The sequence below is a fragment of the Erythrolamprus reginae genome, chromosome 11 (genome assembly GCF_031021105.1).
Source record: "Erythrolamprus reginae isolate rEryReg1 chromosome 11, rEryReg1.hap1, whole genome shotgun sequence".
NCBI lineage: Eukaryota > Metazoa > Chordata > Lepidosauria > Squamata > Dipsadidae > Erythrolamprus > Erythrolamprus reginae.
In genome coordinates this window covers 3,716,201-3,728,289 of record NC_091960.1, presented here as the reverse complement: position 1 = coordinate 3,728,289, position 12,089 = coordinate 3,716,201, and the positions used below count along the sequence as shown (strand labels likewise).

Here is a 12,089-nt window from a genome sequence, read left to right as displayed (position 1 = left end):
ACTCTACTCTACTCTACTCTACTCTACTCTACTCTACTCTACTCTACTCTACTCTATTCTATTCAACTAGCACACTTCCAGAGGAAAGGGAAAGGAAATTGCTGGCATGGTTGCCAAATAAAAGGAGTTTTTATGCATATGCTCTGGGAATGCGTTGAAGTTCAAAAATTTTGGAAGGAAGTACAGAATGAAATTAACAATATGCTAAACATTAATTGGACAATCACAAAAGAATTAGCAACACTAGTTAAATATGGGGAATTACGAGAATTTAAAGAAATCAAAACAGCAGCTTTGGAAAGCGCTCAGGCAGTAGTGGTATTAGGGTGGAAAGATAGCAATAAATGGACAATCCAGAATTGGTCCACTGGTACATGGTGGACCACATCCACTTCGAAATTATGGAAATAAGATTAAATAACTTTGATGAAAATAAATTGGAGAAGCTGATGGCACGATGGAATAAGGTGAAAAATTATATCTTAAGTCGAATTGATGACGACAATGTGAAAAATAAATTCCAATCACTTTTTGTATGTAAAGAAATGTAAACCGGAGCTAAGGAAGAAATTGAAACTTATTGCAAATAATTTAACCCCCTAAATGGTGGTGGGGTTTATTGGTGTTGGGCACGTTTTCTTTAAGTATTTTTTTTTCTTTGTTGTAATAAAATTTAATAAAAATATATATTTTTTAAAAATGCACGTAAATACTATTCTATTCTATTCTATTCTATTCAAGCTTTTTGCGTTCCCTCTACAGGCTGAATGAAAGCATGACCGCCTGCGTGGCTGATTTTGGCCTCTCCAAAAAGATCTATAACGGCGATTATTACCGCCAAGGTCGTATCTCCAAGATGCCGGTGAAGTGGATTGCCATCGAGAGTCTGGCCGATCGGGTTTATACCACCAAGAGCGATGTGGTGAGTCTCCGTTTCTCCCCTTCTCACTTCCCAGGACAATAAATCAAGCTGGTTTTTCATTTTGGCTGGAAACCAGCTTGCAATTTTTCCACTGGGGGCATCTGGACTCCATCTGGATTACAGATGTCTTCTGCCTCCCCTATCTTCTTTCTTCTTATCCATGGGTCCCCAGGTTTGGCAACTTTAAGACTTGTGGACTTCAACTCTCAGAATTCTGAGAGTTGAAGTCCACAAGTCTTAAAGTTGTGAGAGTTGAATTCTGGGAGTTGAAGTCCACAAGTCTTGAAGTTGTGAGAGTTGAATTCTGAGAGTTGAAGTCCACAAGTCTTAAAGTTGTGAAAGTTGAATTCTGGGAGTTGAAGTCTACAAGTCTCCACCTATGCTGGCTGGAGAATTCTGGGAGTTGAAGTCCACACGTCTTAAAGTCGCCAAGTTTAAAGGCCTATGTTCTAATCTCTACCCCGCAGTGGTCCTTTGGAGTCACCATGTGGGAAATCGCCACACGAGGCCAGACGCCTTATCCCGGGGTGGAAAACAGCGAGATTTACGACTACCTACGTCAAGGCAACCGACTCAAGCAGCCAATTGACTGCCTGGATAGCCTGTAAGTATCTCTGCCTCAGTTTCCTGTGTGTTGTCAGTAAAAGATCAGCAATGCTAGAAGGGAGGAGGAGGAGGAGGAATACTGTGCATCCTTGGTGCTCTCTGAACCTGGTTGTTTTCATGAAGATGTTTCACAACCCAACTAGCTAACATCATCAGTGTCACAATGGAGTGTTAGCATTCTCTTTATAAACCCCACTTCCTTCTAGCACTATGACTGGGGAATTCTGGGCGTTGGAAGTCCACAAGTTTTAAAGCTGCCCAGGTCGGTTACCCCCGGCTGCCGATCCCCAGAGGGAATCTCTTTCCTCCAGAAATAACATCTCCGTCTTCTCATTACTCTCCCCCTCTGCCCCGTCCCCCCCCCCCAGGTACGAGCTGATGATGAGCTGCTGGGTGCTGAACCCCCGCGACCGCCCCACGTTCGAAACCCTCTCCCAGGAGCTGGAGAAGACCCTCAAGTCGCTCCCGCCACCCAAAGACCCCGAGGAGATCCTCTACGTCAACATGGACGACGGAGTGGGCCCCGCCGAGGCGGAATTGGGCGCCGTGGGGGGCTTGGGCCCCGAGGAAGCCCTGGCCAAGGAGAGCCCGCATCTGAAAGCCGTGGTGACAAACGCCGAGGTCCACCCTCCGCAGGCCATGGGCCGCTACGTCATGTGTCCCACTCCCCTCGAGAACAGCCGGCTCTTAACCGAGACCCTCAGCTGCGCCGCCACCGAGGAAGGGGCCTAAAAAAGGGAAGATTGGCAGACCCCTGCACTGGGTGTTTACATTAGATGTTGCAAGGCCCCCCCCACTTCTCCGTCCCCTGGGAGGGGGGCTTCCAAAGACAAATCCTTGAGACCCACAGCCATCTTTCGCCCGAGGAATCTCTCTCTCTCTCCTGATCCTTCAAACCCGGTCCCAAACTGACGCCTTCCGTATTTGGTTTCCAGTTACCTGGGCCGGAGGGATTTCTAGTAGGCCAGCCCCCCCGGGGGGTCTTGTCACCCCACTTTCTCACTCTCTAGGCCCTTCTTGTTCGCCTCAAGGAAAACCCACTGGCTCGGACACGATGCAAAGGACCAGGATGAGATGGAGCCAGCGACGAGGGGTTAACGTGGCAGGATAGATGTTACTCTCTCCCCCATCGGCTCTCCCGTGGAAAAGACCCACTGGATTTCCCCTTGGCCTGCCTTTCTCCCACTGCCAAGGGTCACAGTCACAATTTTCAGCCCCTTTTTTTGCTATTACGCCAGCAGCCTGATGGTAGAAATTGCTCCAAGCGGCTATTTGCTCCATTGGAACAGGCTGAACAAAATAACAAGAAGTTAAAATTTCCCAGAAGTCATTTCAGCCATAAGCCATGGCCTTCCCAAAATGGGCTTGGTTCCCCTCGGGGGGTGAAATTCAAAATGTTTCCCTACTGATTCTGTGGGCATGGTTTGGTGGGCATGGCTGGGGAAGGATACTGCAAAATCCCCATTCCTTCCCCACTCCTGGGGGAAGGAGATTGCAAAATCCCCATCCCCTCCTCACTCCAGGGGGAAGGATACTGCAAAATCCCCATTCCTTCCCCACTCGTGGGGGAAGGAGATTGCAAAATCCCCATTCCCTCCTCACTCCTGGGGGAAGGAGATTGCAAAATCTCCATCCCCTCCTCACTCCAGGGGGAAGGATACTGCAAAATCCCCATTCCTTCCCCACTCGTGGGGGAAGGAGATTGCAAAATCCCCATTCCCTCCTCACTCCAGGGGGAAGGAGATTGCAAAATCTCCATCCCCTCCTCACTCCAGGGGGAAGGATACTGCAAAACCCCCATTCCTTCCCCAATCCTGGGGGAAGGATACTGCAAAATCTTCTCTTAACCTTATCACTCTTATCGGATGGCTAATTGGTTCCGATGCCACTCTATACTATGTTTCTCGTCCTTGCCAACTTTTCGGTGGGTAGACTTCAACTCCCAGAATTCCCCGGAGGGGAGAAAGTACAGCTGGCTAGGGAATTCTGGGAGTTGAAGTCCACCTGTCTTCAAGTCCCCAAGGTTGAGAAATTATTTCCATAAACCATGGTTTGCAAAAGCACAAATACAGTTTACAAAACCTTGGGTTTGTACAGTATATGCAATCAAAATAAGATACTCAACGGTGTCGCATGATATGTGAACCCTGTTCATATTAGGGTACAAAACTAAGTCTGTGAAGATTTGGGGGGGCAAATTTTACTTGCTAAATTAACTCCCTGAGTGATATTCCCCCAACCCAGTAAGCTAAAGACCTTTAAAGCAGAGATCTCCAGCCTTGCCCACTTTAAAACTTGTGGACTTCAACTCCCAGAATTCCTCAGCCAGAAAAGCTTTAAGATTTGTGGACTTCAACTCCCAGAATTCCTCAGCCAGCAAAGAATTCTGGGAGTTGAAGTCCACAAGTCTTAAAGCAGCCATGGTTGAAGACCCCTGCTTTAGACGTCACACAATCTGCTAAACTTAGATTGTTTTAACCTCAAAGTAGGGATTTGTGGATATCTGCATTAGTGGCTCCGAGCCATTGTATTTGTTTACAATTCAAAGACACGGTGTGAATCCTACCCAAAGGTTAATTCAGTTAATTCAGATGAAGGACATTGCGTGAAGCGCAATCAAGGCCCAGGCCTGTACTTTTTATTCCGTTCTTTCCGATGGGGATACAGGCAACCCTCGACTTTAACGACCACAACTGAGCTCCGACATTCCCGTCGCTAAGTGGATTCCGCTCCATTTGACCCTGCAATTCTTAAGCGAGCCACTGCCGTCGTTAAATCGGGGAAACCGATCGTTAAGCGAGCCTGGCTTCTCTGACCACGAGGTCACCAAAGGGAGATCATGTGACTCCAGGGATGCGGTGGCCATCATAGTCCATTGCCAAGCGTCCGAATTTTGATCACGTGCGGGGCTGCCACTGTTACATGTGTGAAAACCAGTTATAAAATCACATTTTTTGAGTCCCGTTGCAACTTCGAACGGCGGCTGAGCAAATTGTTGTAAATCAAAGACTACCTGTGCTCTGTCGCTTACTCCCTCTTTCCTAGTTTTATTTCCAGCTGTTTCACTGCCACGTTTTCTCCGTTCGTCCTTCTTGACTTTGACGCCGAGGACAAATGAACGAGACGAACTCGCTAAACTTCAGACTGTATGGAGCAGAGTGATGTGTTTTTTTTTAAAAAAAAAATCTCACATGGACTTTTGTTGATCCCATGTGCTTCTCGAGAAATATTTCTGGGCCCCTCTCATCGGACTCCTGAACTGAATCCCAAGAGGAACATGCAGGATGTTCTACTCCCGTGACCATTTCAAGGGTTTCCTCCATAGTTTATGGGATTCTTCAGTCTTCAGAAGACACCCCATCATTTTATTTCAGCCATACCTGAACAGTGCAAAAGCTGGGGAGACCCAGGATTGTGCAAAGACTAAAAAAGACCCATAACATAGTTGAAATGGACCTTGGAGGTCATCTAGTCCAGCAGACCCCTGCTTAGGCAGGAAACACTATAACAGTGATGGTGAACCTATGGCACGGGTGCCAGAGTTGGCACGCAGAGCTATATCTGCTGGCGCGCGAGCCGTTGCCCTAGCTCAGCTCCAATGTGCTTGTGTGTGCCGGCCAGCTGATTTTTGGCTCACACAAAGGCTCTGGGAGGGCAATTTTGGCTTCCAGAGAGCCTCCGGGGGGATGGGGGAGGGCGTTTTTACCCTGCTCCGGCTCCAGGGAAGCCTTTGGAGCCTGGGGAGGGCGAAACACAAACCTACTGGGCCCACCAGAAGTTGGGAAACAGGCCGTTTCCGGCCTCCAGAGGGCAAGGAAAGCTGTTTTCGCCCTTCCCAGACTCGCACACCCAAGGAACAAATGGTTCACCATCAATGCACTATACCGCGTCAGACAAATGGTGGTCCAAATCTCTTTTTTTTTTAAACTCCAGTGCCTATCCAAACAAGAGCTTCAGGATGGTTAAAAATGGATTCCGAACCTCTCCATCCTTCTCTGCTACAAGGGTGGGAGGGAAAGGGTTTTTTTTTCTCTCTTCCATTTTTTTTGCAAGACCTTTGCAGAAACAAGAGATGGATCTACCTGCATTGGGCTAGGAAATGCCACCACCCCCGTTGAAGGAAGCCCCCCCCCCATTTCAAGTTTTTTCCTGGAAAAGTCTCCACCTTTCAACAACTGCAGGAAGATGGATAATAACCACCAGCATCCATCACCATTTTGCTATGCTGGGGGGGAAAAAGCACCCCAACCTCCACAATCATTGCCGATGACCATAATGTTAACCCGACAGCTTGTATGTAGCTAACTGGATCATACAAAGCAGTGTTTCTCAACCTTGGCAACTCAAAAGACCTGTCAAAATGTCCACGCCCGGAATTCCCCAGCCAACATTGACTGCCTGGGGAATTCTGGGAGTTGAAGTCCACGCATCGTTTGCTAACATGCTGCTGAAGGATTCTGGGAGCTGAAGTTCACACATTTTGTAGGTACCAAGGCTGAGAAATCCTGCCTTACAATTGGGGTGGGGTGTGTTTTTTATCCCTGTTGTGTGGAAACACAACATTTATAAGTGTTGTGTGTGATCATGCTGCTTAAAGAGAAGCATTTGACCCATAGTATGTTAATCTAGTTAGTTTGGACTTTAGTTTGGCTGCTTGGTATTTGGGGAGGGGATTCTTGGTTTGCAGCCCCCCAAGCCTTGAAACCAAAAGTATCCAAATGTCCTGTATGAACTTAGGAAAAAGTGGTTAATACAGTCACGGAATTAAGGTTTCTTGCAAAAAACAGCTGATTTTAGTTAGAGGCATTCCAGTCTGGAAAATAATAAAAAGGGGTGCAGCCTGGGCTTAAGAGGGTTTGCAAAAAAAGTGGGGGAATTGGCATCCCACTCCCCAAATTTATGTTACTCGGCAGATCCATTTTTCAAAGTGAATCTTGCAGGCATGTTGAGTTTCATTCCTGGGACAAGGAGACAGAATTGTGCAATGCCAACTTCTTTTGAGAAAACTTGTTCCTATTTTTCAGGGACTTCATCCCAGCTGCAAAAAAATATCACAGTTTCCATTCTACTTGCCAGGGTGCATTGATGCAATCTGGTGTTCCTTTCAGCATCTGTAAGGAATGGCCAGATTGGAGAAAGGAGAATGTTTCTGCTGATCTAAACAGCAGGGCTTTTTAAAACCGTGACCTGTGGACTTCATATCCCAGAATGCCCCAGCCAGCATGTCAAAACCCCGCCCCTGTTTTTTACATGCAACACACCTTTCCCTTTCGACATTCCTTGCACCTGTCATGTTATTGGACTTTTATCTATTACACATTAAGATTACAGGCTATCAAGCCGAGGTGCACACGGTGAATTACTTTCCCTTAGATTCCTATTAATGATTTTTTAATATATATATATATATATAAATAAATATAAATGTATATACTTTTTAAAGAAAAATATGCTGTATATGAAATGTTTTTTCCACTCATTCCTTTTGTAAAAAAAAAAAATGCGTTTTCCACTCAGGTGTGTTTTTAGAGAATGCTCTGTGATATACAGTATTTTGCTTATAAATAAAAACTTTCTTTACAATACATACAGCAATCGCATTTAGACTTATATACTGCTTCATAGTGCTTTTACAGCCCTCTCTAAGCAGTTTACACAATCAGCATATTTACCCCCAAAAATCTGGCTCCTCATTTTACCCACCTCGGATACACTCTAACCACTGCGCCACCCCGGCTCTTATATATATATTTATTTTATTTATTCGATTTTTTAAAATGCCGCCCTTCTCCTTAGACTCAGGGCGGCTTATAACATATTAGCAATAGCACTTTTTAACAGAGCCAGCATATAGCCCCCACAATCCGGGTCCTCATTTTATTCGCCTTGGAAGGATGGAGGGCTGAGCCAGGGGGGGGGGGGGGCAGTGAGATTTGAACCGCTGACCTGCAGATCTATTGAAGGAACGTCACAGCTCCTTTTTGCCTCTAGGCCAACCCAGGGCCATTTCAAGGCAGTTAATAGCGCTATCGTAGTCTCCCATAATTTTAAAAATTCAGCAAAAACATGTGATATATATGTATATATATGTGTGTGTGTGTGTACGTACATATATATATATATATGTCACATGTTTTTGCTGAATTTGAAAATTAAGGCAGACGAGTAGATCTATTTCGGCCTTATTTTGGCCTCATCAGCTAGCCATACCCTCACTGGGACTTGAATCTGCAACCTTTGCCTTGTAAGGCAGAGAATTAACCTCTAGGCTACAGTATCCAATCCCTTCAGCTCTGTACCAAGGAAAGGTTACATATTTTTGTGTTAAATACATATTTTGCTCATAAGTGAAAAGGAAAGGAGCCTGCCATAGATCTATTTCGACCTTGTTGTGGTCTCATCAGACAGACATACCCTACTTGGATTTGAACCTGTAGCATGCTGCATCCAAGGCAGGATATTAACCTCTATGCTACAGGCTCGCCTCAAAAGCTCCCAACTTCTCCGTTGGTAGCTGAGCTAGGAAGTCTTGCTTATTCTTTTTAAACAAAACCCAATGCAATGTGTATTGGAAGGGGAGGGATAATCCCTTCTGCCTCTCCCCCTTGCCAGGCAAAACCACCATCAATAGGCACATTCAAGACTGCTTCCCAGAACCATTGTTGAATCAAGCCAAGCCAGTCACAGAGAAACAAGGAAGTCCATTTACTGGGGGTGGAGGGGTGGAAAACTCCCATCTTCTCAAACACATTCCTCTTAATCGGGAGTTGAACTCTTTTCCGATCAGCCGCAGAGTCTTTAAAGGAGGACTTTCTGTTTCTCCGACTGTGGGGAAGCAAGATGAGTCGAATACTTAAAATTTAAAAGGAGAGGAAGTGAGAAGGAGAGAAAGCCCACCTGTCTGGCACCTGCATTGCATACCGGACACATTAATACAATCGAAAGAGTCCAGAAATATATTGCTCAAAAATAAATAAAGGGAACCCTCAAATAACACATCCTGGATCTGAAGGAATGAAATATTCTCATTGAATTATTCCATTTGCACAACAGCCGGTGAAATGGATTGTCAATCGGTGTTGCTTCCTAAATGGACAGTTTTATTTCGCAGAAGTTTGATTTACTTGAACTTATATTCTATTGTTTAAGTGTTCCCTTTATTTTTTTGAGCACGGTATTTCACAAGAGTCCTCCATTCCTCTGCTCGCAATAGAATACCTTACGGCAGGGTCTAACTTCCTACAACACAGATTAGCCTTCTCTGGGTCCCGTCGACTAAACAATGTCGTTTGGCGGGCCCCAGGGGAAGAGCCTTCCCTGTGGCGGCCCCGGCCCTCTGGAACCAACTCCCCCCGGAGATTAGAACTGCCCCCACCCTTCCTGTCTTTCGTAAACTACTCAAGACTCATTTATACCACCAGGCATGGGGGAGTTGAGATAGCTCTTCTCCCTAGGCCATTACAAGTTATGCATGGTATGTTTGTGTGTATGTTTGGTTTTATAATAGGGGTTTTAGTTGTTTTTTATTATTGGATTGTACATGTTGTGTTTATTATTGTTGTTAGCCGCCCCGAGTCTACGGAGAGGGGCAGCATACAAATCCAATTAATAATAATAATAATAATAATAATAATAATAATAATAATAATAATAATTGTTATTAGGAGTTTCCAAATTTGACAGCCTTTGGACTTGTAGATTTCAATTCCCAGAATTCCTCAGCAAGCAGGAATTCTGGGAGTTGGAAGTCCACAAGTCTTTTAAGATTGCCAAAGTTGGAGACCCCTGACACAGGTAGGTTTTCTGCAAGAAGATTTGTTCTCAACCTGGTCTCTTAGGGTCTCAGGGTTCAATCACTGCCCCTATGATAAAGTCTATCCAACTTACAGCTGGTAGCTTCTTTCCAATTTCCCCAGAATTACAATATACTGGTACTTAAAGAAGCTGGATCTTTGAATCCTGATCTCAAAATAAGGAGCTGTGGAGAGCTCCAATTATCCTGAAAAAGGGTTATAGCCTGAAGGAGAAAAATCAGATTGGAAATATCTTGTCGCTGGTTTGGCCGTTATGATGCTACCCTCTGGTGGTTCAACCTCAGCACTAAATTCAGTGTTTCTCAACCTTAGCGATTTTAAGCGGTGTGGACTTCAACTCCCAGAATACCCCAGCCAGATGTTGTTTGAGTTGAAGTTCACAGCTTTTAAGGTTGAGATACAATGGTCTCAGATTCAGTCTTTGCAAATTTACACCACCAGATGCAATGGAACTACACTCCCCCAAATTTCCAAAATAGTGTGTGTGTTAAGATGATGTTTCTTCTTCTTCTTTCTTCTTCTTCTTCTTCTTCTTCTTCTTCTTCTTCTTCTTCTTCTTCTTCTTCTTCTTCTTCTTCTTTTCTCCTCCTGCTCCTCCTTCCTCCAGCTCCTCCTCCTTCATCATCATCATGTCTTGTGCTAAGTACTGTACATCAGTTAGCAAACTTTGGTTTATTATGACATCATGGTTTAGTTCAATGTCTGATTCTGAGCCCCGTCTAGCCAAAGTGTCTCTATATTCAAATTCCATTTTGTTCAGTAGGGATAATAAACTCTACTAGGTATTTAATTTTGGTTAGTTTCCACTTGATTTGCAGGCAATGTTGCTTTTACAGTTGCATAATTCATCAATCTCCATTAAAGAAAAATGCAGATTATATATGATAGAAAACTTTACATAACCTTCTGTGTAGTATACATTTCATGTAATGTATTTTAAGGTATGTTTATGGCCAATCAAGGATAGCAATCCCACAGTCATTGAAGCAGGTTTTGGTGCTTTGGGCAGTGTGGGCAGGGGCCAAGTCCTGCTGGAAAATTGAAGTCACCATCCCCATAAAGCTCCTATGCAGATGGAAGCAGGCAGTGCTCCAAAATCTCCCAGTAGATGGCTGCGTTGACCTTGGACAGCAGATGACAAGGCTCCCAAATCAACAGAGACTATGGACCTCAAGCATCTTGCAGTGTGTGCCTCTCCATTCTTCCCACATACTCTGGGTCCTTGGTTGCCAAATTAGATACAAAAGTTCCCACAGTCTGTGTTGATTTGGGGATGTGGCATACAAAATCCAGCATATCAATCTTGTTTGCTGTGCATTACTGTTTTTTGTGAATAAAATAATAATAAGGGTCTTAGGTCCCTTATATAATATTAGAATAGAATAGAATTATTTATTGGCCAAATGTACTTGGACACACAAGGAATTTGGCTTTGGTGCAGATGCTCTCAGTGTACATTAAAAAAAAGATACATTTGTCAAGAATCATGAGGTACAACACTTAATGATTGTCATAGGGGTCCAATAAGCAATGAGGAAACAATATTAATAAAAATTGTAAGGATACTAGCAACAGGTTACAGTCATACAGTCATGTGGGAGGAGATGGATGATAGGAATGATGAGAAAAAACGAGTAGTTTTAGTAACGCAGATTTAGTAAATAATTTGAGAGTGTTGAGAGAATTACCGTATTTGTTTAGTAGAGTGATGGCCTTTGGGAAAAAACTGTTCTTGTGTCTAGTAGTCTTGATGTGCAGTGCTCTGTAGCGACGTTTTGAGAGTAGGAGTTGAAACAGTTTATGTCCAGGATGCGAGGGGTCAGTCAATATTTTCACTGCCCTCTTTTTGACTCGTGCGGTATGCAGGTCCTCAATGGAAGGCAGGTTGACAGCAATTGTTTTATCTGCAGTTCTGATTCTTCTCTGAAGTCTGTGTCGGTCCTGTTGGGTTGCAGAACCAAACCAGACAGTTGTAGAGGTGCAGATAACAGACTCAAGGATTCCTCTGTATCAGCAGTTTGAGCTTCCTGAGTTGGCACAGAAAGAACATTTTTGTTGTGCTTATTATATTATTATATTGTATTATATTGTTATATCATATTGTATAAATCTCATTTCCTGTGTATTACTGTTAATAATAATAATAATACAGTAATAATAATAATAATATTACTGTATTATTATTATTATCATCATCATCATCATCATCATCATCATCTCAGGGACCGCCTTCTGCTGCACGAATCCCAGCGACCAGTTAGGTCCCACAGAGTGGATCTTCTTTGGGTCTCATCAACTAAACAATGTTGCTTGGCGGGACCCAGGGGAAGAGCCTTCTCTGTGGCGGCTCCGGCCCTCTGGAACCAACTCCCCCCAGAGATTAGAATTGCCGCCAACCTCCTTGCCTTTCGTAAGCTACTTAAAACCCACCTCTGCCGTTACGCATGGGGGAATTGAGATCCTCTTTCCCCCTAGGCCTTTACAATTCTATGCATGGTATGTATGTATGTATGTTTGGTTTTTATATTAATGGGTTTTTAATCGTTTTTAATATTAGATTACTATTGTACACTGTTTTATTGTTGCTGTTAGCCGCTCCAAGTCTCCGGAGAGGGGCGGCATACAAATCCAATAAATAGCTAGCTAGCTAGCTGGATGATAGGTAGATAGATAAATAAATAAATAAAAATAAAATAAAAATAAAATGGGCAATCTACAAAGTTACCCCTGCATAGCCCCATGGAAGT

General features: G+C 44.1%; 1 protein-coding gene across 2 annotated transcripts in view; it reads left to right on the top strand.

The window, feature by feature from the left end:
- AXL (AXL receptor tyrosine kinase) overlaps nt 1-7,107 on the top strand; it is a 66,543-nt gene extending 59,436 nt beyond the window's left edge. For both annotated transcript variants that reach the window (XM_070764895.1, XM_070764894.1), the window contains exons 18-20: nt 763-922; nt 1,390-1,526; nt 1,897-7,107. In XM_070764895.1, the coding sequence (XP_070620996.1) occupies nt 763-922; nt 1,390-1,526; nt 1,897-2,260 (661 nt within the window). In that variant the 3' untranslated portion in view covers nt 2,261-7,107. The remainder of the gene's footprint in view (nt 1-762; nt 923-1,389; nt 1,527-1,896) is intronic.
- The last annotated feature ends 4,982 nt before the right edge of the window (nt 7,108-12,089 follow it).